Source organism: Culex pipiens, chromosome 3 (assembly GCF_016801865.2).
Source record: "Culex pipiens pallens isolate TS chromosome 3, TS_CPP_V2, whole genome shotgun sequence".
Taxonomy (NCBI): domain Eukaryota; kingdom Metazoa; phylum Arthropoda; class Insecta; order Diptera; family Culicidae; genus Culex; species Culex pipiens.
In genome coordinates, this window is record NC_068939.1 from 38,715,954 (window position 1) to 38,741,395 (window position 25,442).

The 25,442-nt window shown below is 29.1% G+C and overlaps 1 protein-coding gene across 1 annotated transcript in view; it reads left to right on the forward strand.

The window, feature by feature from the left end:
* Window positions 1-25,442, forward strand: part of LOC120425689 (protein roadkill-like) — a 180,973-nt gene that overhangs the window by 65,574 nt on the left and 89,957 nt on the right. Inside the window, exon 2 of the mRNA XM_052710304.1 lies at window positions 8,552-8,684. Coding sequence (XP_052566264.1) covers window positions 8,552-8,684 — 133 coding nt within the window. The remainder of the gene's footprint in view (window positions 1-8,551; window positions 8,685-25,442) is intronic.

Genomic DNA, 25,442 nt, shown 5'->3' on the forward strand with positions numbered 1-25,442 from the left:
TAATCATCGTTGATCAGACTTATTCGTGTCTTGGGCGTCATTTTTTGAAATTAGTTGATGTATTTTGTGCTTTTGTAATCTCAATTAAATGTTTTGTGATTTGAAAAAAGCCCTTTCTATATCATCGTCGATCGGAAGGCACCGCGTCTTGTAATTTTGTAAGTAAATCGAATACGTTGTTAAATTTTTGTGGTGAAAAAAGTAATTTCTATAGAATCGTTAATCTGAAGACACGCTGACTTTTTCCGATAGGAGATCAATCGGAATTTCTTGGAGAAATTTAGAAAAAAATTGTACTCACAATGATCAATAAATATACCTGAAACTTTTGGAATCCTTTTAAAAATAACACTTTTTTTCAAGTTTGCAAGAAAAAATATGTAAACTCCACAACTTTCACTCACTCAGACCATTTGTGTGCCAACAACTTGTTGAACTTTCTCCGTGGGTAAGCTATATGTAAAACTCAAGAAGGGGTTTGAGGCGCACGGTTCCTCCTTAAAGCACGAAGGATTGCTCCAAGCTCACACGAAATATGTACGAATAAACGTTTTCCCCAGCTCCTCTCCGTCGCCAGTCAGTGTCGGCCCCGAGTTTCGACAGACAATCGCAGTTGCTGCTCCACAAAATACAGACATTGCAGCGCAGGAGGGAGGTCGGTTGAAAGAATTGATTTTCAATGAATATGATGATGTGAATAATCCCCGGGATTGGGAAATTCATGCCACGTTGAGCTGCTGAGAGATGTTTGTGGAAACGGGACTAACTTGGGACCGTTGAGTTTGACGTACATGGATAAACAGAGTGTCATGGTGTATTTATTATTCATTGGTTTTGTGGACATTGGATCCTTCAGTGGATCTTTTTTTTTGCGGTTGAACATAAATTGTAGAAATATTTATGGACGGTGACCACTAGATGTATTGATTTTCGAAAGGTTTCTTTTTTAATATGAATTATCTGAACCATTTTTTTCTTGTAGGTGGGAATTACCATTTCCAAATATTGATTTAAATGCATTTTCAACGCCCTATCGCATGCCGGAAACAATAATCTGATTAAAACCAATTTGCGCACCCTTCGAGGGAAATGGACGTGATTTTTTCCTGCTCCGTTTTACGCGTTGGAAAACATTGAATTTAATTAAACTAATTAATCATATAGTCATCACTTCGGATTTTTTCCCTTCCTCCGATCTTTTTTTTTTTGAGTGATCGAATCGAATCAGTTTAAATGCTGCTGGAGGCTATTTTGGCAATTTGAAACCGTCAGGGAAAATTGAATTTCTATTTTGGACGCGGATTCGACTAACGATAGAGCAACCGTGCAAGTTTAAATTCATCGCTGAAGGGTGATAACCAGCAAAAGTCCTACGGATCGGATTCCATAATAAAGAGATTGGAATTCCACTTGAAAATGAACAAAAAAAATCAGCCACCATTTTCTGTCACAGGACGACGTAACGGCGGGAGTATGGACAGGACCTGAACAAACATTGACCGGCGGCGGGGTTAAATGGAAATAAATTAATTTATTTAATAATCAAGCGAGGCAGAATAAACAAGAAATTAACCCCATACCGGGCGGTGTGCAGAGGGTGTGTCCACGTGCGCTACCCGGGCTCTCACTGGAACTGCTGTTTGTGGTGACGGAATCGAATCGTATCGAAACGGGTAAACATAGCTGGGTGGCCGGCTATGGAGTTGAACATATTGTGGGAGTTGGCTCAAGGTGGTCAAAATTTGAAAATTAGCATGAAAGAGCAATGCTATGTTTGGTTTTTGCAATTGATATAATTTTACATCAAATGTAATGTAAATGTATGACTACCGTTGCAAAAAAATTCAGAGCATTTTTTTTTTTTAAAGTCGTGATTGCGACTAAGTGAATGTGTACCCAGAAAAAAAATTATGGTAATATTCATCAGAAAATGGTGACAGATTTTGTGGCAAAATAAATGATAAATGTTACCCCAGAAAATGATGAATTTTCATCAGTTTTTGATGAATATTCATCAGAAAATGATGAATTTTCATCAGTTTTTGATGAATATTCATCAGGTTCACATTTTTACACATTTGTTATGTAATACCTACCAAATTTTCAACATTCCAAAATTCAACTTTTTTTTTCTGTGTAATATTACCTCTATAAAATTCACATCTGAAATAACAACGAAAACAAGATTATATTCAACCATAACATTTTTCTACCTTTAAGAATTGAAACCTTTTTCTTTTGATCTCAAATAATCATATGGAATCAAGCCATCAAATTATTTACGTTCTGCCACAGCACTGCACAGAAAAAAAAATCATGGTAATATTACATCTGGGAAGGGGTACATCTTTTATGTCAGAAAAAGGTGTATTTTTACCTCTGGAAATGTGTAATTTTACCACTTTTCTGGTGTAATGTCACTTTTTCAGTCTAAATTGAGGTAAAATTACATCATTAAAGAGGTAATATTCAACCTTCCAAAATAACAGCTTCCAAATTTACATTATTTTTTCTGTGTGTCTAAATATTATTAGTTATATCTAGACTGACTTAATCAATTGTTCTTTTCCTACACAGTAAAAAAAATGTTGAAAAAACGTGTATTTCCCCTCCACCTGTGTGAATTCAACACTTTTCCGTTGTATTACTACTTTTTCCATCCAAATTGAGGGGACAGCACAACATAAAAGATGTAATATTAAACCTTCCAAATTTACATCTTCCGAATTTACACCATTTTTTACTGTACAAACTATGATGTTTATTATTACAATCCCCTTGAGTTAATGCAATTGGTATCAACTTAAAAAAAAAACGCAATCCACTTTAACGGTTTCAACTTGAATGCTATTTAAATAAATCTTTAGAACAAAAATCGTAACAAAATCAGAAAAAAAGAAATACTCAAGTTTTACATCAATACTCAATACATATAATTTTTTTGAAATCCAAGAGGATAGAAAAAAATCATGGTAATATTACATCTGTAAAGAGTACATCTTTTACCTTTGAAAATGTGTAATTTTCCCCCTTTTTCTGTTGTATTGTCGCTTTTTTAGTCTAAATTGAGGTTAAATTACATCACAAAAGAGGTAATATTCAACCTTCCAAATTTACAAAAAAATACTGTCTTTTCACAGAAAAAAAAAATCATGGTAATATTACATCTGGGAAGAAGTTCATCTTCTATGTCAGAAAAATGTGTAATTTTTAATCTTTTCTGGTGTAATGTCGATTTTTCAGTCTAAATTGAGGTAAAATTACATCATAAAAAGGTAATATTCAACGATCCAAAATTTCACCATCCAAGTTTACATTTTTTTTACTGTGTCCTTAAAACGAACCGGGAATAATCTGTTTTATTTTAGATTTTTTGTTAATTACACTGTACTGCCGTTCTACGCATAATTGTCCCATGTCAGTTTTGGACGATTTTGACTTAATGACATTTTTAAGTTTAGTTTGATGTGTACTTTAAGAAAAACACATAAAATCTAGAACTTTGTTCGGCAACTCATTAAAAACAACACCAAGTCTGTTTGTCCCATCATTACACTTCTACGCATAATTGTCCCACCAAGTATTTTCATACACGGAATCATTAGTTTTGCTAAGCATTATGTCTTGATTACCTGTTGTATAGCAAGAGAATCACAAAAAAGGATGATGCACTGCTAACTGGGGCGGTTAGGGACACATAGGGTGAATAGGGACCCACGGGACAATTATGCGTAGAAACACAGAAATCGGTCGAAAAATTTCAATCGCGTTTTTCTCAGTTGCACTTTTTTGAACATGGGACAATTATGCGTAGAACGGCAGTGTACACAGTAGAAAAAAAATCATGGTTATATTAGATCTGGGAAACGGTTCAAATTTTATGTCAGAAAAAATGTGTAATGTCTTTTTTCAAATTGAGGTAAAATTACATCATAAAAGAGGTAATATTCGACCTTCCAAAATTACGCCTTCAAATTTACAATAAAAATTATTACGTAAACAATTATGTAAATTCAGACTTGATCACAAACGTACGCTTTCTCATATGGCCCTTTCGGTGACTTAGTTTCCCTCTTTTCAATCTGCTTCTAAGAGACCTTATCATCTATCAGTTTCATCTCTTCTAATATTTGAGAGTTTAATTTCACCGAAAAATACAGTTAAGAGCCCATAAATCCAATTCCATATACATACCAATTCCCATTCCCATCTGCTCCAACCTTCCATCGGATGAGGAAGTAAAATGCCGGTCCCGGCCTTGGTTGTTAGGCCGTTAAGTCATTCCAGGTGTAGGAGTAGTCTCCATGCCATAAGTACAAACAACACACCAAACCAAGCCTACTCCGGTGGAATCGCTGGCGGCGGTTGGACTCGCAATCCAAAGGTCGTCAGTTCAAACACCGGGGTGGAAGGTTCCTTGGAGTAGAAAGAGGTTTGGGTGCTCTCCCCATTCAAGCCTTCGGACTCCTAGGTTCGAGCAGAAACTTGCAATAGAGACCACAAAAGACCCGGGGATCGTTAATGTGGATGGTTTGATTTTTGATAGGTTAAAATTAAACTTTTTTTTAGATGTAATTTTACCACGATTTTTTTTACTGTACATTTGTAAGGTGTAATATTACCTCTTTTGTGATGTAATATTACCTCAACATGTATTATGGTAACCATGGTATTGTTTTACTGTGTAAATTATACTTCAGCAGCACAGTTTAAAAACCATCCTGGTAATGTTACATCTGAGAATGTGGACAGATTTTGTGTAAGAAAAAATATCTTGCCTCGAGAATTGTGAAAATTTACAACCTTTTACAACATTTTAAGGTTAAATAACATTGAAAAAGGGTTTTATTCAACCATGAAATTTTCACATTACAAAATTATTTAATTTTTTATTGTGAAGCCGTGAAAAAATCTGCAAAAAAAACGGTATAAGTCGGAAATGTGTGATTTATTTATTTCGGAAAGTTTCCTCACTCATGAATAATATTGCAATATTTTGTAGAATTTAAGACTGATTTTTTTGCAATTCCGTCGTGAAACTACTTACTTTTCCACTCATTCTCGAACGACGCAACAGCCTACTTTTCTCTACCAAAAATAACAGAATCGAATCGTAACCCTTTTGCAAACAAATGCTGAAAAGTTTTACTTTTCAGCAATGAAATAAATGCTGAAAAGTAGAACTTTTCAGCACTTGTTAGGAAAAGTTGCACTTTTCAGCACTTGTTAGGAAAAGTTGCACTTTTCAGCACTTGTTAGGAAAAGTTGCACCTTTAATTTTTTTTTTGATTTAAACGATTTATTGACTCAATGCTTGAATATTTGTGCTATAATTCTGTTCAAATGTTTTTTTTTCGAAATTGCACAAAATGTTGTATGGAACTCGTTGCAAAACTTGATTTTTTCATCACTCGTCGTATTTATCCAACTTGGTGAACCTCGTTGGGTAAATGTAAGACTCGTGCTGAAAAAATCCTCTTTTTGCAACTTGTTGAATAAACTACTATTACTCATTTTTTCTTGAGCACATGACATTACACATTTTTTTTCATTATTTTAGTCTATTTACAATGAAAAGGCTGTTTAAGAAATTGATAATCCTAATAAATATTTTATGATTTTGAAGGACTGTTACTCTACGCAACAACAAAGATAATGAAAACCCAATATGAAAATAGAACTTAATTTCAACGTTTACGGACAGTGTAAAGCTATGTCACATTGCATAGTTTTGAATTTTAAACTTAATTCATTTTGTAATTAATTTATTTTTTTTCCAAATGTTAGACTATTTTGAGTGTAGGGAAAACATAAGTGTTTGAGCTGCTTCCAACGACTGCAAGCCGAAAATCCATCTCAAAATAAACAAAATACTCAAAACGAAAAAAAAATCAAGATTTTTTGTATGAAGTCATTAGGCTTCATCCATAAAGTACGTCACGCTAAAATCGGCCAAAATTTACCCCCCTCCCTCCCTTTGTCACGCTTTTCCTATACTTATAACATGCAATGTTACACTTGCTCAGACCCTCACTCCCCCCTAGAGCGTGACATATTTTATGGATGACGCCTAAAATAAAATAAAAAACATAATTTAGTAGTTTTTTTTCTTTTTTCTTTCTTTATTTCCAGTTAAAACGAGTTACAAAAACTTTATATTTGGCAAAATTAAAACAAAAATGTTCTGCTAAACTTTCAGTTTATTTATGAAGACTGAGTGTTTATGTTTTCACTCTGAATAAAAATGTATTGTTAGGTTCAATTTTTTCTTTGATTATCAATATTTAAATATTTTAAATTTAATTACGAATTTGATTCGGTGATATTACTTTTTTATTTTTAAAAGGTTTTGATTTTTTACCATTCTATTGCTATTTGCCTATTTTTTGAGTTTCTGAAAAAGTCGAAAAAGACGAGAACTTTAAAATAAGATTTGAGTGGTCACTCTGTCAATTGTCAACGCAACGAAAAGGTATTGCCAATTTACTAATTGTCAAAATCTCCGCCAGTTTGTATTAACAATTTATTGTGAGTGCACCATTTTACTTTTATTTGTAGGTATTTATTTTCTCAATATTTATTTTAATAATTTATAGTCATTCAAATCTCATTGTGTGAACATTAAATAAGCCTTCATTAGCCCAGTTGAGCAGTTGAGTACGCGTGCAGGCACACCGCAGGAGTTCCAACAATTGGTTACCAGCCCAGTCTGGGCTAGATTCCAACGATGGACTGAGCAGACTGTACTGTGATATCGCACAATATGCTTGGTTGTAGACAATGTTGGAGTTTTGTGAGATAAAGACGAACAAGGTTTCTCATTTTTTGTGTTGATAATTTGTTTTATAATTTTGTTTAGATTTTAATTTGTAATCTTTAATTCTTTAAACTTTTTTTTTCGAAATGCCTGAAGTTAGGTCACTCTTGCAATTATTCCCAACACAACTGTCACTCGATCGCTTCCCTAATCCCAAAGACAGCCAAGAGCCCAAGAGTTGATGTAAATAGATAGCCGTTCAATTCAAGGATACGCCGTAATACGTCGTCCGAACTCGGCGGGGGGCCGGTAGGGCGAGGGACGAAGGACGAAAAATAAGAGCAGTTTTGCGCCACAATCCTCTCGGAAACGGAACGGACACGTTCGCGCGCTCACACAGTACGGGGTACAATTTTAAGCCGTAACTAAAACACAACAGTCCGTGGTGGTGTCCTTTTTTTTGTTGCTCTGTGTGTGTCTCCTGAATTATCCCTCCCGCCTCCTCAGCGTCTCTGTCAGTGTGCCCTACTGGCCAATTGTGGACTTCACTGGGGGGAAAGAGTGGATGATTTAAGGAGCAAAGTGGTGGGGAGGGTGAAAAATATTCCATCGAGAAAAAGGGAACTGGATTTGACGGAATGGAATGGGGCAGTAAGCTTTGAAAAGGGTCCATGAACCTTAAACTATTTTTTTTTTGTGAATGTGTTCAAGAACATTTAAAAACAAAATTTCGAATTGTTTTTGAATTTATTTTTAATCTGCTTCAAGTTTTGACTTTCTAATGCCTTTTCAAATGTCACCTCAGCATTCTCAGTGTCACCTCTCTCCAAATCACCCCCGTGGAGGCCTTTCTCAATTCGTCATCTCCCGGAGTGGATTTTTGCCTCTTCCTTCCGAAAATAAAGGCCGGGGTTAAAGGACCAAGCGATGGAAAGTGGAGGGGAAATGATGAACCTTCGTGGAAGGAAAACGAAGAAGAAGAAGAAGATGCTCCCTGGCGCAAATATGTGTATCGAATATCCACTTTGACGACAGTGGGAGAAAGAAAAAAAATAACATAAATTATTTCCCGCTGAGCGACTACGATGGACTAGGCCCCATAACGGCTCTATATCGGCTCAAATTAGTGTGATGAATAAAAATGGACGTTTTCGCCGGGACAGAGAGCTCGCGTGTGTTTGTCGTTATCAGGAGGGTAATGTCTTTGTCATGTCCAAAAATGACATTATTGAATTGAGTGTTTTTTTATTTGCAAATTGAAACTCAATCGTGCTGTTAATTACAATTTGAAATGTTCATAATTGTGAACTTTCTCAACTATATGTAATTTAAAAAAGTCTTTACTGCACAAAAACTTGAAAAATCGACCCATCATCAAAATCCCACAAAAATATGTTTCAATCCCAATTAAGCTTCATTCCATTTGATTTCCGAAGTAGGCAAGCCCATTTAAAACTGTTACACCCCAAACTAAAAGCTGTCCGTCCATTAAAAGTGGGCCGTTTTTGTCCGTTTGTGCTCCAACAACCTGTCCACCGGTGAACCCGTCACGGCCCGCATTAGTCGGTCAAATCGTTGTGACATGTGTAGTTAATCTTTTTTCACCCCTCACCAACAAAAACACCCCATTTTGACTCTTTTTTTTTCCTGCTCCCACACAATCATTTGTCATCCACTCGTTCTAAATCGAGACTGTAGAAGAAGAAAAAAAAAGAAGTTCATTTTATCACAATTACCGGTGTCATTTTTAATAACTTGTTTTTTCCTCTTTTTTTTCTTCAATCTTTTACACAGGAATGGAAGCCATCATGTCCGAGTTCTTTAACGACACGACCACGGCGTTCTACATCATCCTCGTGGTTTGGTTCGCCGACCAGTACGATGCGGTGTGCTGTCACACGTCCGTCACCAAACGTCACTGGCTGAGGTGAGTGCGGGTTGGCTTTATTGTCGTTTCCTCGAGGGCACCTAGATGACATCATGTGGATAAGGCATAAACATTTATCAATAACATGGTGTCGATTTCTGGAAAAGTCAGGGAAAACCTGGAATTGTCAGGGAATTTTATTTGACCTGGAAAAGTCAGGGAAAGTCAGGGAATTTTGAGCTGGGTCAGGGAATTTCGATGATCTTAAAAATATTACTACAAAATTTCATTTCTTTTTGAAAATTCGCCCTTGATGACGTATTTGAATGTCTTCCAGACCAAACTTTGCAACATTGATAATATTTATTTTTTATAAAAAAAGGGTCACGAAGAAAAGGAACAGCAACGAAAAGTTGCATTTGGCATTTCTTCGCGCGTTGCTTGTTTGCAATATGCTTAGATATAAAAATCAAATAATTTGGATTTGCTTTAGATTTGCGTTCAACTGAAAATTACAAATTACTAGTGCACACAGGGTGGGACAATATAAGGAGTTGCCCCACCATCCTCAGAGATTTGTTCTAAAATTGGTCGTTTGCTCAGCATATAGGGACCATAGAGAAAATCATACATCATACAAAAATTGAATGATTTAATTCAAAAGTTAAAAAATTCGAACATTTGACAATTAAAAAAAAATCTAAAATTGTAAAGCTTAAATATTCTAAATTTTGAAAATTCTGAAATTCTTATATCTTTGAATTGTTAATTTCTTATTTTTCTAAATTCTTTTCTACAATCATAAAAAATGTAAGGTTAGAAAATTTTCCAAAATTTTACTTAAGTATTCCTTACCTAAATTTTTATTTTTCTCAAAATTAAACTGAACTATGATTTAAAAATGATCCAAAGTAATCTACCTTTGTGTAATCGAAAATGTAAGCAAAATAGTGATGGTGAAATGGAATTAAAAATTAAAGAATTAAATTCAAGAATTTAATAAATAAAACAAAAAAATATGGAATAAACAGGGTTGTTACGGACGGCGCGAATTTGGCGCAGATTTCGCGCGGTAGCAATTTTGATTAAAAAAAATATTGAGAGAGATTAAATTACTTTCAAGTTACAAAGACAAATATTATAAAGAATCAGGATATTTTGTTTTTTTTTCCGTTGAGTGTAAAAACTTCGAAATTTTTGTTTGTATTTCCTTAATAAGAAACGTCGAAAGATGAAGATGAAGATTATGAACAGATATTTTTTTTAAATGTGTTGTTGAGGAATTCCTAAATAAATGTACAGTATTTGTTCGGTAACTGGGCTGAGAACGTAGCCCAGTCACCGAATGCTGCTCGCTAACTGGGCTGAACGAAATATTACGAGGGGACCACTGATGCATAATATTTTCTTGATGAAATATAAAAATAAATGTTACTCAAATTTATTTACAATGCTTACTTTTCATATTTCTTTAATTGTGACTCGAAATCAAAAAAAAAAAGTTTGAAAAACGTTGTATATTTATTGAACACGATTTTTGCATCCATTAACCCCTCGGTCATTTTGGTTTGTTTTGGTATTTTGACGTTTGTCTGCTTTTTAACTGGGCTACAGCCCAGTTATCGAGCGCCCAGTTAAACAACGCTCAGTTACCGAACAACTACTGTACTACTACCAGGGATGCCACATGATTTTTTAAAATATCTGTGAAAAAGTCTGTGTATGTCTGTGTCTTTGCCTAAAATTCAAATAAATCAATTTACAGTCATAGAAATCTATCAAAAATTGTGTTTTTAAGCATTTGAAGACTAACGAAATAAGTTTCGATTGATATTTTAACAAAATAACAATTTAATGAAGTTTTTAAAAAGTCTGTGTACCTCAAAAAATGTCTGACACGAGATCAAATGTCTGTGAAACACAGACAAATCTGTGTATCTGGCATCCCTGACTACTACACTCAACTCATTTTAAAACATACTGACTCTGAATATTTAATTTCTTTTATGTTTTTTACCCTTATTGAGTATTCTTTTATACTTTTATTCAATTTTAATCTTGTGAATCTTAATCATATTTTAAACTCTTCCTGAAGATACAGACATTAGGATGTAACAAAAAATATTATTGGGGCATGTTCCAGCGGGTGTACTGTGCTTATATCCCAAATATGACCTTGATTGGACATAACAGAAGCGGACTCCACCATTGAATTTTAGATGGGATTCTACCAGTAGAAATATTTTTTTAAATTTAAGCATTCTTGAAGAAAAAAAACATTAAAAAATTACAGCTCTAACATTCAAAATTGAATTAAAGAAATTAGGAAATAAAATTAGGAAAAAAAAGCATTAAAAAAAACCCAAACAAAATAATTCATATTATTTTTTTAAAGATCCGAAATTTTTGAATTAAAAATTAAAAGAATTAGAAAAAAATAAAAAAACTACAATCAAGAGACCAAGAATTATTTTTCTTAAATTCTTAAATTTTTAAATTCTTAACTTCTTAAATTCTTAAATTCTTAAATTCTTAAATTCTTAAATTCTTAAATTCTTAAATTCTTAAATTCTTAAATTCTTAAATTCTTAAATTCTTAAATTCTTAAATTCTTAAATTCTTAAATTCTTAAATTCTTAAATTCTTAAATTCTTAAATTCTTAAATTCTTAAATTCTTAAATTCTTAAATTCTTAAATTCTTAAATTCTTAAATTCTTAAATTCTTAAATTCTTAAATTCTTAAATTCTTAAATTCTTAAATTCTTAAATTCTTAAATTCTTAAATTCTTAAATTCTTAAATTCTTAAATTCCTAAATTCTTAAATTCTTAAATTCTTAAATTCTTAAATTCTTAAATTCTTAAATTCTTAAATTCTTAAATTCTTAAATTCTTAAATTCTTAAATTCTTACATTCTTAAATTCTTAAATTCTTAAATTCTTAAATTCTTAAATTCTTAAATTCTTAAATTCTTAAATTCTTAAATTCTTAAATTCTTAAATTCTTAAATTCTTAAATTCTTAAATTCTTAAATTCTTAAATTCTTAAATTCTTAAATTCTTAAATTCTTAAATTCTTAAATTCTTAAATTCTTAAATTCTTAAATTCTTAAATTCTTAAATTCTTAAATTCTTAAATTCTTAAATTCTTAAATTCTTAAATTCTTAAATTCTTAAATTCTTAAATTCTTAAATTCTTAAATTCTTAAATTCTTAAATTCTTAAATTCTTAAATTCTTAAATTCTTAAATTCTTAAATTCTTAAATTCTTAAATTCTTAAATTCTTAAATTCTTAAATTCTTAAATTCTTAAATTCTTAAATTCTTAAATTCTTAAATTCTTAAATTCTTAAATTCTTAAATTCTTAAATTCTTAAATTCTTAAATTCTTAAATTCTTAAATTCTTAAATTCTTAAATTCTTAAATTCTTAAATTCTTAAATTCTTAAATTCTTAAATTCTTAAATTCTTAAATTCTTAAATTCTTAAATCTTAAATTCTTAAATTCTTAAATTCTTAAATTCTTAAATTCTTAAATTCTTAAATTCTTAAATTCTTAAATTCTTAAATTCTTAAATTCTTAAATTCTTAAATTCTTAAATTCTTAAATTCTTAAATTCTTAAATTCTTAAATTCTTAAATTCTTAAATTCTTAAATTCTTAAATTCTTAAATTCTTAAATTCTTAAATTCTTAAATTCTTAAATTCTTAAATTCTTAAATTCTTAAATTCTTAAATTCTTAAATTCTTAAATTCTTAAATTCTTAAATTCTTAAATTCTTAAATTCTTAAATTCTTAAATTCTTAAATTCTTAAATTCTTAAATTCTTAAATTCTTAAATTCTTAAATTCTTAAATTCTTAAATTCTTAAATTCTTAAATTCTTAAATTCTTAAATTCTTAAATTCTTAAATTCTTAAATTCTTAAATTCTTAAATTCTTAAATTCTTAAATTCTTAAATTCTTAAATTCTTAAATTCTTAAATTCTTAAATTCTTAAATTCTTAAATTCTTAAATTCTTAAATTCTTAAATTCTTAAATTCTTAAATTCTTAAATTCTTAAATTCTTAAATTCTTAAATTCTTAAATTCTTAAATTCTTAAATTCTTAAATTCTTAAATTCTTAAATTCTTAAATTCTTAAATTCTTAAATTCTTAAATTCTTAAATTCTTAAATTCTTAAATTCTTAAATTCTTAAATTCTTAAATTCTTAAATTCTTAAATTCTTAAATTCTTAAATTCTTAAATTCTTAAATTCTTAAATTCTTAAATTCTTAAATTCTTAAATTCTTAAATTCTTAAATTCTTAAATTCTTAAATTCTTAAATTCTTAAATTCTTAAATTCTTAAATTCTTAAATTCTTAAATTCTTAAATTCTTAAATTCTTAAATTCTTAAATTCTTAAATTCTTAAATTCTTAAATTCTTAAATTCTTAAATTCTTAAATTCTTAAATTCTTAAATTCTTAAATTCTTAAATTCTTAAATTCTTAAATTCTTAAATTCTTAAATTCTTAAATTCTTAAATTCTTAAATTCTTAAATTCTTAAATTCTTAAATTCTTAAATTCTTAAATTCTTAAATTCTTAAATTCTTAAATTCTTAAATTCTTAAATTCTTAAATTCTTAAATTCTTAAATTCTTAAATTCTTAAATTCTTAAATTCTTAAATTCTTAAATTCTTAAATTCTTAAATTCTTAAATTCTTAAATTCTTAAATTCTTAAATTCTTAAATTCTTAAATTCTTAAATTCTTAAATTCTTAAATTCTTAAATTCTTAAATTCTTAAATTCTTAAATTCTTAAATTCTTAAATTCTTAAATTCTTAAATTCTTAAATTCTTAAATTCTTAAATTCTTAAATTCTTAAATTCTTAAATTCTTAAATTCTTAAATTCTTAAATTCTTAAATTCTTAAATTCTTAAATTCTTAAATTCTTAAATTCTTAAATTCTTAAATTCTTAAATTCTTAAATTCTTAAATTCTTAAATTCTTAAATTCTTAAATTCTTAAATTCTTAAATTCTTAAATTCTTAAATTCTTAAATTCTTAAATTCTTAAATTCTTAAATTCTTAAATTCTTAAATTCTTAAATTCTTAAATTCTTAAATTCTTAAATTCTTAAATTCTTAAATTCTTAAATTCTTAAATTCTTAAATTCTTAAATTCTTAAATTCTTAAATTCTTAAATTCTTAAATTCTTAAATTCTTAAATTCTTAAATTCTTAAATTCTTAAATTCTTAAATTCTTAAATTCTTAAATTCTTAAATTCTTAAATTCTTAAATTCTTAAATTCTTAAATTCTTAAATTCTTAAATTCTTAAATTCTTAAATTCTTAAATTCTTAAATTCTTAAATTCTTAAATTCTTAAATTCTTAAATTCTTAAATTCTTAAATTCTTAAATTCTTAAATTCTTAAATTCTTAAATTCTTAAATTCTTAAATTCTTAAATTCTTAAATTCTTAAATTCTTAAATTCTTAAATTCTTAAATTCTTAAATTCTTAAATTCTTAAATTCTTAAATTCTTAAATTCTTAAATTCTTAAATTCTTAAATTCTTAAATTCTTAAATTCTTAAATTCTTAAATTCTTAAATTCTTAAATTCTTAAATTCTTAAATTCTTAAATTCTTAAATTCTTAAATTCTTAAATTCTTAAATTCTTAAATTCTTAAATTCTTAAATTCTTAAATTCTTAAATTCTTAAATTCTTAAATTCTTAAATTCTTAAATTCTTAAATTCTTAAATTCTTAAATTCTTAAATTCTTAAATTCTTAAATTCTTAAATTCTTAAATTCTTAAATTCTTAAATTCTTAAATTCTTAAATTCTTAAATTCTTAAATTCTTAAATTCTTAAATTCTTAAATTCTTAAATTCTTAAATTCTTAAATTCTTAAATTCTTAAATTCTTAAATTCTTAAATTCTTAAATTCTTAAATTCTTAAATTCTTAAATTCTTAAATTCTTAAATTCTTAAATTCTTAAATTCTTAAATTCTTAAATTCTTAAATTCTTAAATTCTTAAATTCTTAAATTCTTAAATTCTTAAATTCTTAAATTCTTAAATTCTTAAATTCTTAAATTCTTAAATTCTTAAATTCTTAAATTCTTAAATTCTTAAATTCTTAAATTCTTAAATTCTTAAATTCTTAAATTCTTAAATTCTTAAATTCTTAAATTCTTAAATTCTTAAATTCTTAAATTCTTAAATTCTTAAATTCTTAAATTCTTAAATTCTTAAATTCTTAAATTCTTAAATTCTTAAATTCTTAAATTCTTAAATTCTTAAATTCTTAAATTCTTAAATTCTTAAATTCTTAAATTCTTAAATTCTTAAATTCTTAAATTCTTAAATTCTTAAATTCTTAAATTCTTAAATTCTTAAATTCTTAAATTCCTAAATTCTTAAATTCTTAAATTCTTAAATTCTTAAATTCTTTAATTCTTTAATTCTTAAATTCTTAAATTCTTAAATTCTTAAATTCTTAAATTCTTAAATTCTTAAATTCTTAAATTCTTAAATTCTTAAATTCTTAAATTCTTAAATTCTTAAATTCTTAAATTCTTAAATTCTTAAATTCTTAAATTCTTAAATTCTTAAATTCTTAAATTCTTAAATTCTTAAATTCTTAAATTCTTAAATTCTTAAATTCTTAAATTCTTAAATTCTTAAATTCTTAAATTCTTAAATTCTTAAATTCTTAAATTCTTAAATTCTTAAATTCTTAAATTCTTAAATTCTTAAATTCTTAAATTCTTAAATTCTTAAATTCTTAAATTCTTAAATTCTTAAATTCTTAAATTCTTAAATTCTTAAATTCTTAAATTCTTAAATTCTTAAATTCTTAAATTCTTAAATTCTTAAATTCTTAAATTCTTAAATTCTTAAATTCTTAAATTCTTAAATTCTTAAATTCTTAAATTCTTAAATTCTTAAATTCTTAAATTCTTAAATTCTTAAATTCTTAAATTCTTAAATTCTTAAATTCTTAAATTCTTAAATTCTTAAATTCTTAAATTCTTAAATTCTTAAATTCTTAAATTCTTAAATTCTTAAATTCTTAAATTCTTAAATTCTTAAATTCTTAAATTCTTAAATTCTTAAATTCTTAAATTCTTAAATTCTTAAATTCTTAAATTCTTAAATTCTTAAATTCTTAAATTCTTAAATTCTTAAATTCTTAAATTCTTAAATTCTTAAATTCTTAAATTCTTAAATTCTTAAATTCTTAAATTCTTAAATTCTTAAATTCTTAAATTCTTAAATTCTTAAATTCTTAAATTCTTAAATTCTTAAATTCTTAAATTCTTAAATTCTTAAATTCTTAAATTCTTAAATTCTTAAATTCTTAAATTCTTAAATTCTTAAATTCTTAAATTCTTAAATTCTTAAATTCTTAAATTCTTAAATTCTTAAATTCTTAAATTCTTAAATTCTTAAATTCTTAAATTCTTAAATTCTTAAATTCTTAAATTCTTAAATTCTTAAATTCTTAAATTCTTAAATTCTTAAATTCTTAAATTCTTAAAATCTTAAATTCTTAAATTCTTAAATTCTTAAATTCTTAAATTCTTAAATTCTTAAATTCTTAAATTCTTAAATTCTTAAATTCTTAAATTCTTAAATTCTTAAATTCTTAAATTCTTAAATTCTTAAATTCTTAAATTCTTAAATTCTTAAATTCTTAAATTCTTAAATTCTTAAATTCTTAAATTCTTAAATTCTTAAATTCTTAAATTCTTAAATTCTTAAATTCTTAAATTCTTAAATTCTTAAATTCTTAAATTCTTAAATTCTTAAATTCTTAAATTCTTAAATTCTTAAATTCTTAAATTCTTAAATTCTTAAATTCTTAAATTCTTAAATTCTTAAATTCTTAAATTCTTAAATTCTTAAATTCTTAAATTCTTAAATTCTTAAATTCTTAAATTCTTAAATTCTTAAATTCTTAAATTCTTAAATTCCTAAATTCTTAAATTCTTAAATTCTTTAATTCTTAAATTCTTAAAATTCTTAAAATTCTTAAAATTCTTAAAATTCGTGAATTCCTAGGTTCTTAAATGCTGCCATTTTTGTTACCATCTTAGATTACAGAAAACCTGATAAAATTTTAAGTATTTTTGGAGTTATTTTTTTCGATTAGAGAAATTGAGAGAAGATGTTGCAAAATTTGCTTCGATTTTTCTAAGTGACGCTTTGTTAAGATCATCGAGTATGAACTGTATCTTAAATTTTGAATCTCAAGATCAAGGATTTATTAGAATTTTTAAATTTTATTATTTTTCTTTATTTAGATTTGGTTCAGTTTTTAGATCTAAATTTTCTAAATGTTGAATTTAAAAATAAAATAAATTTGCCAAAATGTTTGTTTTGGCTTTTCCCTTCTAGTTGACCTAATCCTAGCAAAAATACATTTTCAGCGTTTCAAGGGATTACAAAACTGAATTTATTATGAAACTCTTTTGTATGTTTGTCGCATAATTATTTTTCTTAAAATGACGCGGATTTTGTGCTGATTGGAATTTGGGATGGCGCGGACTTTTTTTTTCGATTTCTCCGTAACAACCCTGTAGGTATAAAGGAATTTGAGAGTCAAGAATTTATAAAATATGGTCTCTTCGGAAAAGTTGTTTCAACTTTAATTAAGATCCAGCATCCGAGATTTCATAGGGATTGTACAACTACATTTTACATATTTTTCCCAAACAAAATTCAAGGGCTTACAAGGAGGGGTTCCCGTGGTCAGATCGAGCTTAAATTTGGAATCTATTCCAAAACACCCAAATATCTAAGTTTGATAAATAATGACTTTTTGAGAAGCTCGATCAGGTTGTATTTTATTTTATTTTTATAAAATATATGTATCGTGTGAATGATCGTCTGTTGGCTCTGGTCAAGGTAGCAAACATATTTTTTATCTTTTTTAAGGTTCTACAAAATTATATATTTTTTTATGTTTTTGTCTCCAAAACCTTCAGTTTTTGTCTCCAAAACCTTCAGTTTTTTTTTATAAAAACACAATCAAAAATGGCATTGGCCTAATTCGTTTGAAAATTCGCCAAAAGGCATCACTTTTAAAATTAAACATGACTTTTTACGTTAAATCAAATTTTCAATTGTTTTTTTTTAAACTTTTAACTTTCATTTTTCTTTAGGAAATGAAGTGAAATTAACTAACCGCAATTTTAAATTTGAAACAATTTTAATTATTAATTATTAGGTAAATGGCAACATTTAAAATGACATCACAAGATTAAAAAACATAGGAAATTTTTGCTCATTTGTGGTGTTCGATAAGAATAAAATAATTGACAAAATAAAATAAAAGATTTTTAAATTTTTTTTCAGAATAAATAAAATAAAAAATAAATAAATAAAAAAATCATTGAAGTTTTAGAAACGCTCCAAACAATATGTTAGTAAAAAATAGAAAATAAAAAAAAATGGTGGTCAGGGAAAAGTCAGGGAATTTTATTTTGGGATTTGGATCGACACCATGAATAATTGTGTAAATTTAATGCCATGTATTTGTGATACGCACTTTGGCTTTAAATAACAAAGCGTAGTTTTGGCAGTCTCATTGTAAAAAAAAGCATTACGGTGATGCCATAATGCATCTGTAGAGTTTAGAAATTGATTTAAGTTGAACAGAAATTGTTCAAGAGCTGGCGTCTCGTTTCACCTTAATTGGACATTATTGAAAAGATATTTCTCGTCAACTCACACGGCTGTCGATGTTGGTCCATTTGACCAGCGTAAAAATTTTCTACAATGTTGTGGAGAAGATAATGATGAATACGTTTTTGCAATTCCATCGTTAAACTACTTACGAGCGAAAAACAGCATACTTTCCTCTACCAAAAATAATAGAATGGAAAATTTAAACATTGAAAGGTAGCACTGAAATGAGTGCTGAAAAGTTGAACTTTCTAGCACTAGTATCGCAAAATAAAATTTTTCATTATTTTTTTTTTGTTTTGAACGGTGAATTTTCTTAACACATGAGTGTTTTAGATAAATTTACATTCAAAAAGCGTTTTTTTTGCAATTCCGTCGTGAAACTATTTACTTTTCCTGTCATTCTTGAACGACGAAATAGCCTACTTTTCTCTACCAAAAATAACAGAATCGAATAGCAACACTTTTCAAAATAAATGCTGAAAAGTTCTACTTTTCAGCACTCAAAAGTTGAACTTTTCAGCACTTGTTTCGAAAAGTAAAACTTTTCAACATTTTTTTGATTTAAACGATTTATTGACAAAAAAATGAAAATTTGACATACAATTTCACTCAGTGTGTGTTTTTTGGAATTGCAAAAAATGTTGTATGGAACTCGCTGCAAAATTTGATTTTTTCAGCACTCTTCGTATTTATCCAACTCGGTGTACCTCGTTGGATAAATGTACGACTCGTGCTGAAAAAATCCTCTTTTTGCAACTTGTTGCATAAACTACTATTTCGGAATTTCAAAAAATGTTGTAAGCAACTCTTTCAAAACTTGGTGCAGAAACTCTTATTTTCAATGTTTTTCTTTGTTGCCATGTAAGCAACACATTACCATTTCGAGTTTTAAATTATTAAAAAACATTAATTAAATCAAATTTTAAATCTTTCTTTTTTATGGCGTTTTTCATTCAATCTTTTTTATGGCAATTCCATTCAAAAAGCGTTTTTCGGATCTGCAAAAAAAAAAATTGTGTGCAACTCATTGCCAAAACTTTTTTTTTCAGTAATCGTCGTATTTATCCAACCCGGTAAACCTCGTTGGATAAAGGTACGACTCGTGCGGGAAAAATCCTCTTCTTTTTGCAACTTGTTGCAGAAACTAATATTTTTCAATATTTTCCTATGACACCATATGAACAACTCATTGGAATTTTATACACCCAAAATTCAGAATCGAGATAATCGTTCTCTCAAAATTTATTGAGGGCTCAGTGCCAAAATCGATAGAATAATGGTACCAACTCACACCATCATAACAAATGAGTTCATTCGTTAGTTGAATCAATAAATCTCCAACAAGTGTCATACATCGACTTCTGACTTCTCCATGGTCACCAAGCTGTGGTGGCCGAGGCAGCTTAGTCATTGGATTGGTTTGTCAAAGGTCTCTGGTTCGATTCCCGTTGTCGACACTTTTGGTTTTTTGTTTGACGGATGAACTTTTTTTTGCAAATGAACCTCGAGAGAATAGTTCTATCGCCCATCTCGAGCTGTGTTCTCTGCGTCCGTGAATGGTACCACTATTCGCTCGACTCGAGACCATCATTCTCTCGGACTAGCGCTGCCAGTTTTGGGTGTATTATTGAAAGACATAAAATTAAATCAAATTTGCAATCGTTTTTTTTTTTGATAAAAAAAAAAACACTTTTTTAGAATGTTGGAAAATGGTTAAGGTTTCTGATTTTAACACATTATGCAAAAAAATTATGCAGCTGATAAGTTTAAATTAATTATGCAGCTGATAAAATAAATCACTCCTTTCCTTTTAATGTCATGGGAAATTATAGCAGATTTCTAGGAGTATTCCACGCATTTTACATAAAAAAAAAATGTTTGAAGGCTTGAAGTTTTCCCCGCATTTTTTTCGATTTTTTCTAGATTTTTTAATCTGGCTGAAACTTTTTTGGTGCCTTTGGTATGTCCAAAAAAGCCATTTTGCATTATTAGTTTGTCCATATAATTTTCCATATAAATTTGGCAGCTGTTCATACAAAAATGATATGTAAATTTGGCAGCTGTTCATACAAAAATGATTTGCTATTGTAGGTATGGATATGGACTACACTGAAAAAAATGATACACGATAAAAATAAAATTTGCTGACTTTTAATTTCACTTTTTGTCATTAAAACTTGATTTGCAAAAAAAATACACAATTTTTATTTTTTTTTTATTTTTTGATATGATGCTTTAGAGGACATGAAATGCCAACTTTTCAGAAATATACAGAATGGGCAAAAAATCTTTGACCAAGTTATGATGTTTTTAATCAATACAACTTTTTTCAAAAAATCGAAATATTGGTCGCAAATTTTTTTCAATTTCATTTTTCGATGTAAAATTAAATTTGCAATTAAAAAGTACTCAAGTGAAATTTTGGAAAAGAGCACGGTTTTCAAGTTATAGCCATTTTTATGTATTTTTTTTTCAAAATAGTCGCAGTCATTGATTTTTCAAAAATAGTGCCCATGTTTGCCTACTTCTGAAAAAAAATATTTTTGAAAAGCTGACAAAATTCTCTAAATTTTGCTTTTTCGGACTTTGTTGATACGACCCTTAGTTGCTGAGATATTGCCATGCAAAGGTTTAAAAACAAGAAAATTGATGTTTAAGTTTTTTTTTTTTTTTTTTATTTATTATTTTTAATTTTTTTTTTTTTTTTTTTTTTTTTTTTTTTTTTTTTTAAGTCTCACCCAAACAACCATCGAAAAATAAAATTGAAAAAAAAATCGATTTTTTGAAAAAAATTGTAATGATTCAAAAAATCATAACTTGGTCAAAGATTTTTTACCCATTCTGGAAATTTCTGAAAAAATGGCATTTGATACATAACATAACATATCAAAAAATAAAAAAAAATAAAATAGTGTTTTTTTTGCAAATCAAGTTTTAGTGACAAAAAGTGAAATAAAAACTCACCAAAAAATTTTTACCCTGTATCAATTTTTTTTTCAGTGTAGTCCGTATCCATACCTACAACTTTGCCAAAGACACCAAATCGATCAAAAAATTCCTTCAAGAGATAAAGATTTTTGAATTTTCATGCATCATTTTTGTATAGACAGCTGCCAAATTTGTATGGAAAATTATATGGACAAACTAATGATGCAAAAGGGCTTCTTTGGGCATACCGAAGGCACCAAAAAAGTTACAGCCGGATTAAAAAATACAAAAAAAAAATCGAATGACCGAAATCTCAGAGAATTGCTCATAAATAAGTATCTCCCGATAGTTAAAATCTAATAAAACATTTCCCTAGCGCGTTTTACCTTATCAAAACAGTTTGTTTCTTTTGTGTGATTTTCGTCAATTTTCTAGCTTGTAACAACGTTCACCGTTTCTACTGTTTACTTTAGATAATAAAAAGTACCAGAAATCTTTCCGAAAACGATTGCTCCGAAGCACACCACCAACGTCGCCTTCGTCGAAAAGGCTTAAAGTTGGACCGGTATAAATCCAGTGCAGAAAAAAAGTAGCATCAAAACAACCTCCACCGCCAGCACAAGACGAAGATTGATTCCTAAGACTTGTTTTTCCCCCACGGCTGACGCTTTTGTGCCAGCAGCCGCTGCCGGTGCGTTGTTTTGTGGGGGAGGGGCAACAACTCACTCGCAGCAAACAAACACTAATCTTGGAAAAACTGAGCAGACTTGGTATGGGGGTATGGGGGAGATGGGGAAAGAAAAAGTTCAATTTCAAGATTTCAAGAGGAGCTTCTTAAACTTGAGCAAATTATGTGACATTAAATGTTGCTGAATCTAAATTTACAAATAGAAAAAATGAAGATCAGCAGTTGTGAGCAATTATTTGTATCTAAGATATTTAATTTCGAACAATTAAATTATATTTGGATCAAACCATCCAATATATTTCTAGAAATGCAAGCATTCATAAAGTTGCAACTTCCGTGAAAATCAATATCGATAGGAATGTCATTCGAATCAAATGTAAGAATCCTTTGATGAAAAGAACTTCTTCTGCACAGCAGGAAGGGCTCTATTTGAATACTTTGTTGCCCTCAGCTTTGTTAAGTTGTTTGACTTCCGTCGTCCTGGACCAAGTTTGGACTTGCTCGTTGCCGGGCGATTTCACATTTCCATTTTACTACCAAATCAGATTTAAAAGCGCAAAAAAAGCTCGCCGTCGCTATTGAATTATGAGCACAACATAAAGTGCAACGGAATCGCAACAACAACAACAAAAAAAAATCCTCACAAATGCATAATAAACTTTTCATATCCCGTGTGCACTCCCTCACAGCAAGCAAACCGGACAAAGGACCTGCAAAAATATGTATCCTTTTCCATAAAATTCATCTCGTCTGCTGCAGCAGCTCCAGGTCACCTGGCAACACTTCCCTCCCACCCACTGAGTTCCTCCCAGAACGTTCTAACAAGCGTTGACAGCACGAGTGATTTGACTCTTCGTCTTTGGCCGCCGGCAGCTAAAATCAACACCACTGCTGCAATCCCAAGTCAAAAGCAAGTGGTTGTCACCAGAGAGAGAGAGAGCTCTGGGTGTTCCTTTCCAGGACAGGAAGCGGAGTCAAGTTCGGCTGGGAGAGTCTCACCGAGTCTCGGGGAACCTTTGCCGTTGCAAGAAAAGAGATGAAGGCCAAGCGAATTGGAATGCAACAAGTTGCAGGCTCTGGTCTGGTTTGGTACCGTGGGTTGAAGTGAATTTGTAAGTTTTTTTTTTGCTTTTCTCTTTGTTTCGTCGTGCGTGTCTGTCGTGAGTGGCTATGAACGGCCATGATCAACGACGACCAACTTTTTCAAAACTTGTTTTTCAAGGGTCTTGATTGCTCCAATAGACTCAGTCACTCGCGAGCATAAATCTAGTGCGACGAAAAACTGCTCTGATGTATTCCTACCGTTTGTCACTTCCACACCAATCGCTACTAAAACTCTCTCTTTGCTCTCCCTCGGGTAGTACAGCGAATGGTTCAGAGAGACCGATTGCGGAAAGTCGCTCAAAGCTGACTGGCTTTGCTTTGAGCATTTTGCAATTTTATTGTTTACACAACATAAAATACTCATTTGGCAGCAATTTTCACCATGCCAAATTCTAAATGACGGCAAACTGTTGTAGTGCAGGCCAAGTGAGCGCCGCGTTCGTATTTGTTTTGGCTCTCTCCTCTCTGAGCATGTTCGTGTGTGACTCGGGTTGACGGACGGTTTTTTTCGATGGAAAATACGTTTTTTCGGAATTTTAGTACGCCATCAAATCGGGCGTCCAATTTTACATAAAAATTCTATTGACTCCAAATTTCTATCTCATAACCTTTTCAGGCTGCAAATTATTGAAAAACACCTCTTTTTTCGCATGTTCAAAAATGGAAGGGGTCGTCCGTACAACGGATTCGTGATCAGGGACAAAAGTTACCCCTTAGGACAAAGTTTCACGCAAATCGAAGATGGGTCGAGGCAACTCCTGTGTGAGTTGTCGGAGAATTACCCATTCCAAATTTCACTACGTTTTTTCTTCTCTGAAATTTGAAGATAATTATTGATCTTTCACGCCTAAACCTCCAAAATCTATACAATCTCGCAATTTTTTTCAATGTTTTTTGAAATTGGATGAAATTTTGTCCATGCATTCCATATGTCAAAATAAGTCATTTTGCATCATTAGTTTTTTTCGTACAAGTCTTGGTGCAGTTGAAGGTTTTGATTAGGACCATTTCATAAAAAATGGGTACACGGAAAAACTTGTTATCACTCAAAATTGGTATTTTTTTTTTAAACACGTATTTTGTTTTAATTTTAGAAATATTTTAATTTGGTTTTGGAGACATTCATTTTGAAAATATAAACTGTTTTTGCAAAATATCGAAAATCTGAACAAAAAAATACAAAAAAAAAATCAACAAATATTCCGTTATAGGTACTTACTTTTTGGTGTTTCTTTTCGATATCCTTTCGTTTTTATGCATTTTAAAAATAATTCTTGAAAGAAATGCAAAAATATTTTCGAAAATCCTTGGCCAAACTAATTAGACCCGTATTTTTTGGTTTGGGTGGTTAGGGTGGCCTACGCCGTGTTAGGGTGGATTTCGTCAATTTCCCGTTTTCGCGTGCGGCGCGTTGAAAAACCCGGATTTTATTTTCAAAAAATCATATCTCTGAATCCTGTTAATAAACCTCGCCCAATTTTTGATATGTTATGTTAAATTGGCCATTTTTCGGACCACCCTAATGGCCAAACAAAAAAATACGGGTCAAATTATTTTGGCCAAGGAACTCCCAGGAAAGTTTTGAGCCAAATCGAAGCACTTTTTTTTTCTTTTACTTTTATATGGAACTGTTGTATCAATTATCAACTTGTAAAAAAATATTGAAAAAAATATTTTCTTACAAACAAATCTGATTTTTTGTCTGTGAGTTTATCCTTGGTTTATCCGTCCTTTGAGTAATGATCATTATTTTCAAAACAAACATAATAACTTTCAACCCATTTTTTAGAATATTTTCATTCTTTCAAACGTGAGCAGTTCAATCTATCTTTCATGGTCACAATACTGCCCATGTTCACATACATGTCCCTTGTGCAAAAACAGCAAGCTGAGAAAAACACACTTGAAGTTTGTCTCACACATAGGGCTAGGTGTAAAGCTTTTGCGAAAAAAACTGGATTTCCTCCTGATTTTTAGAACAAAGTAGGTACTGGATGTTGTAGGCTCTTTTGAAAGAGCAAACGATTTTGAACCAAACTGCATCAATAACTCAAAAGCGATAAAAATGCATAAGGGACATTTATGCGATCAGGGGCAGAAGAGATCCTAGGAAAAATCTGACTTCAAAAACATAGCTGTATATATAAAAATCAATCGTATTTACATATATTTTTAAAAATAACCTCCCTGTAACCCTGTAAATTTCCCGGGAATTCCCGAAATTCAAGCAAAAGTATACATTTTCTTAAATTTTTGGAACTATTTTTTGAAAATGCTCTGAAAAAATAATAAATGAACAAACTCAACATGATTTTGTTCAATTAAATGTATGGTTAAAATTAATCAGATTATCAGAAATTATGATAACGAAATTATTTCTGTTAATATCAATTTTTGAAGCAACTGAGAA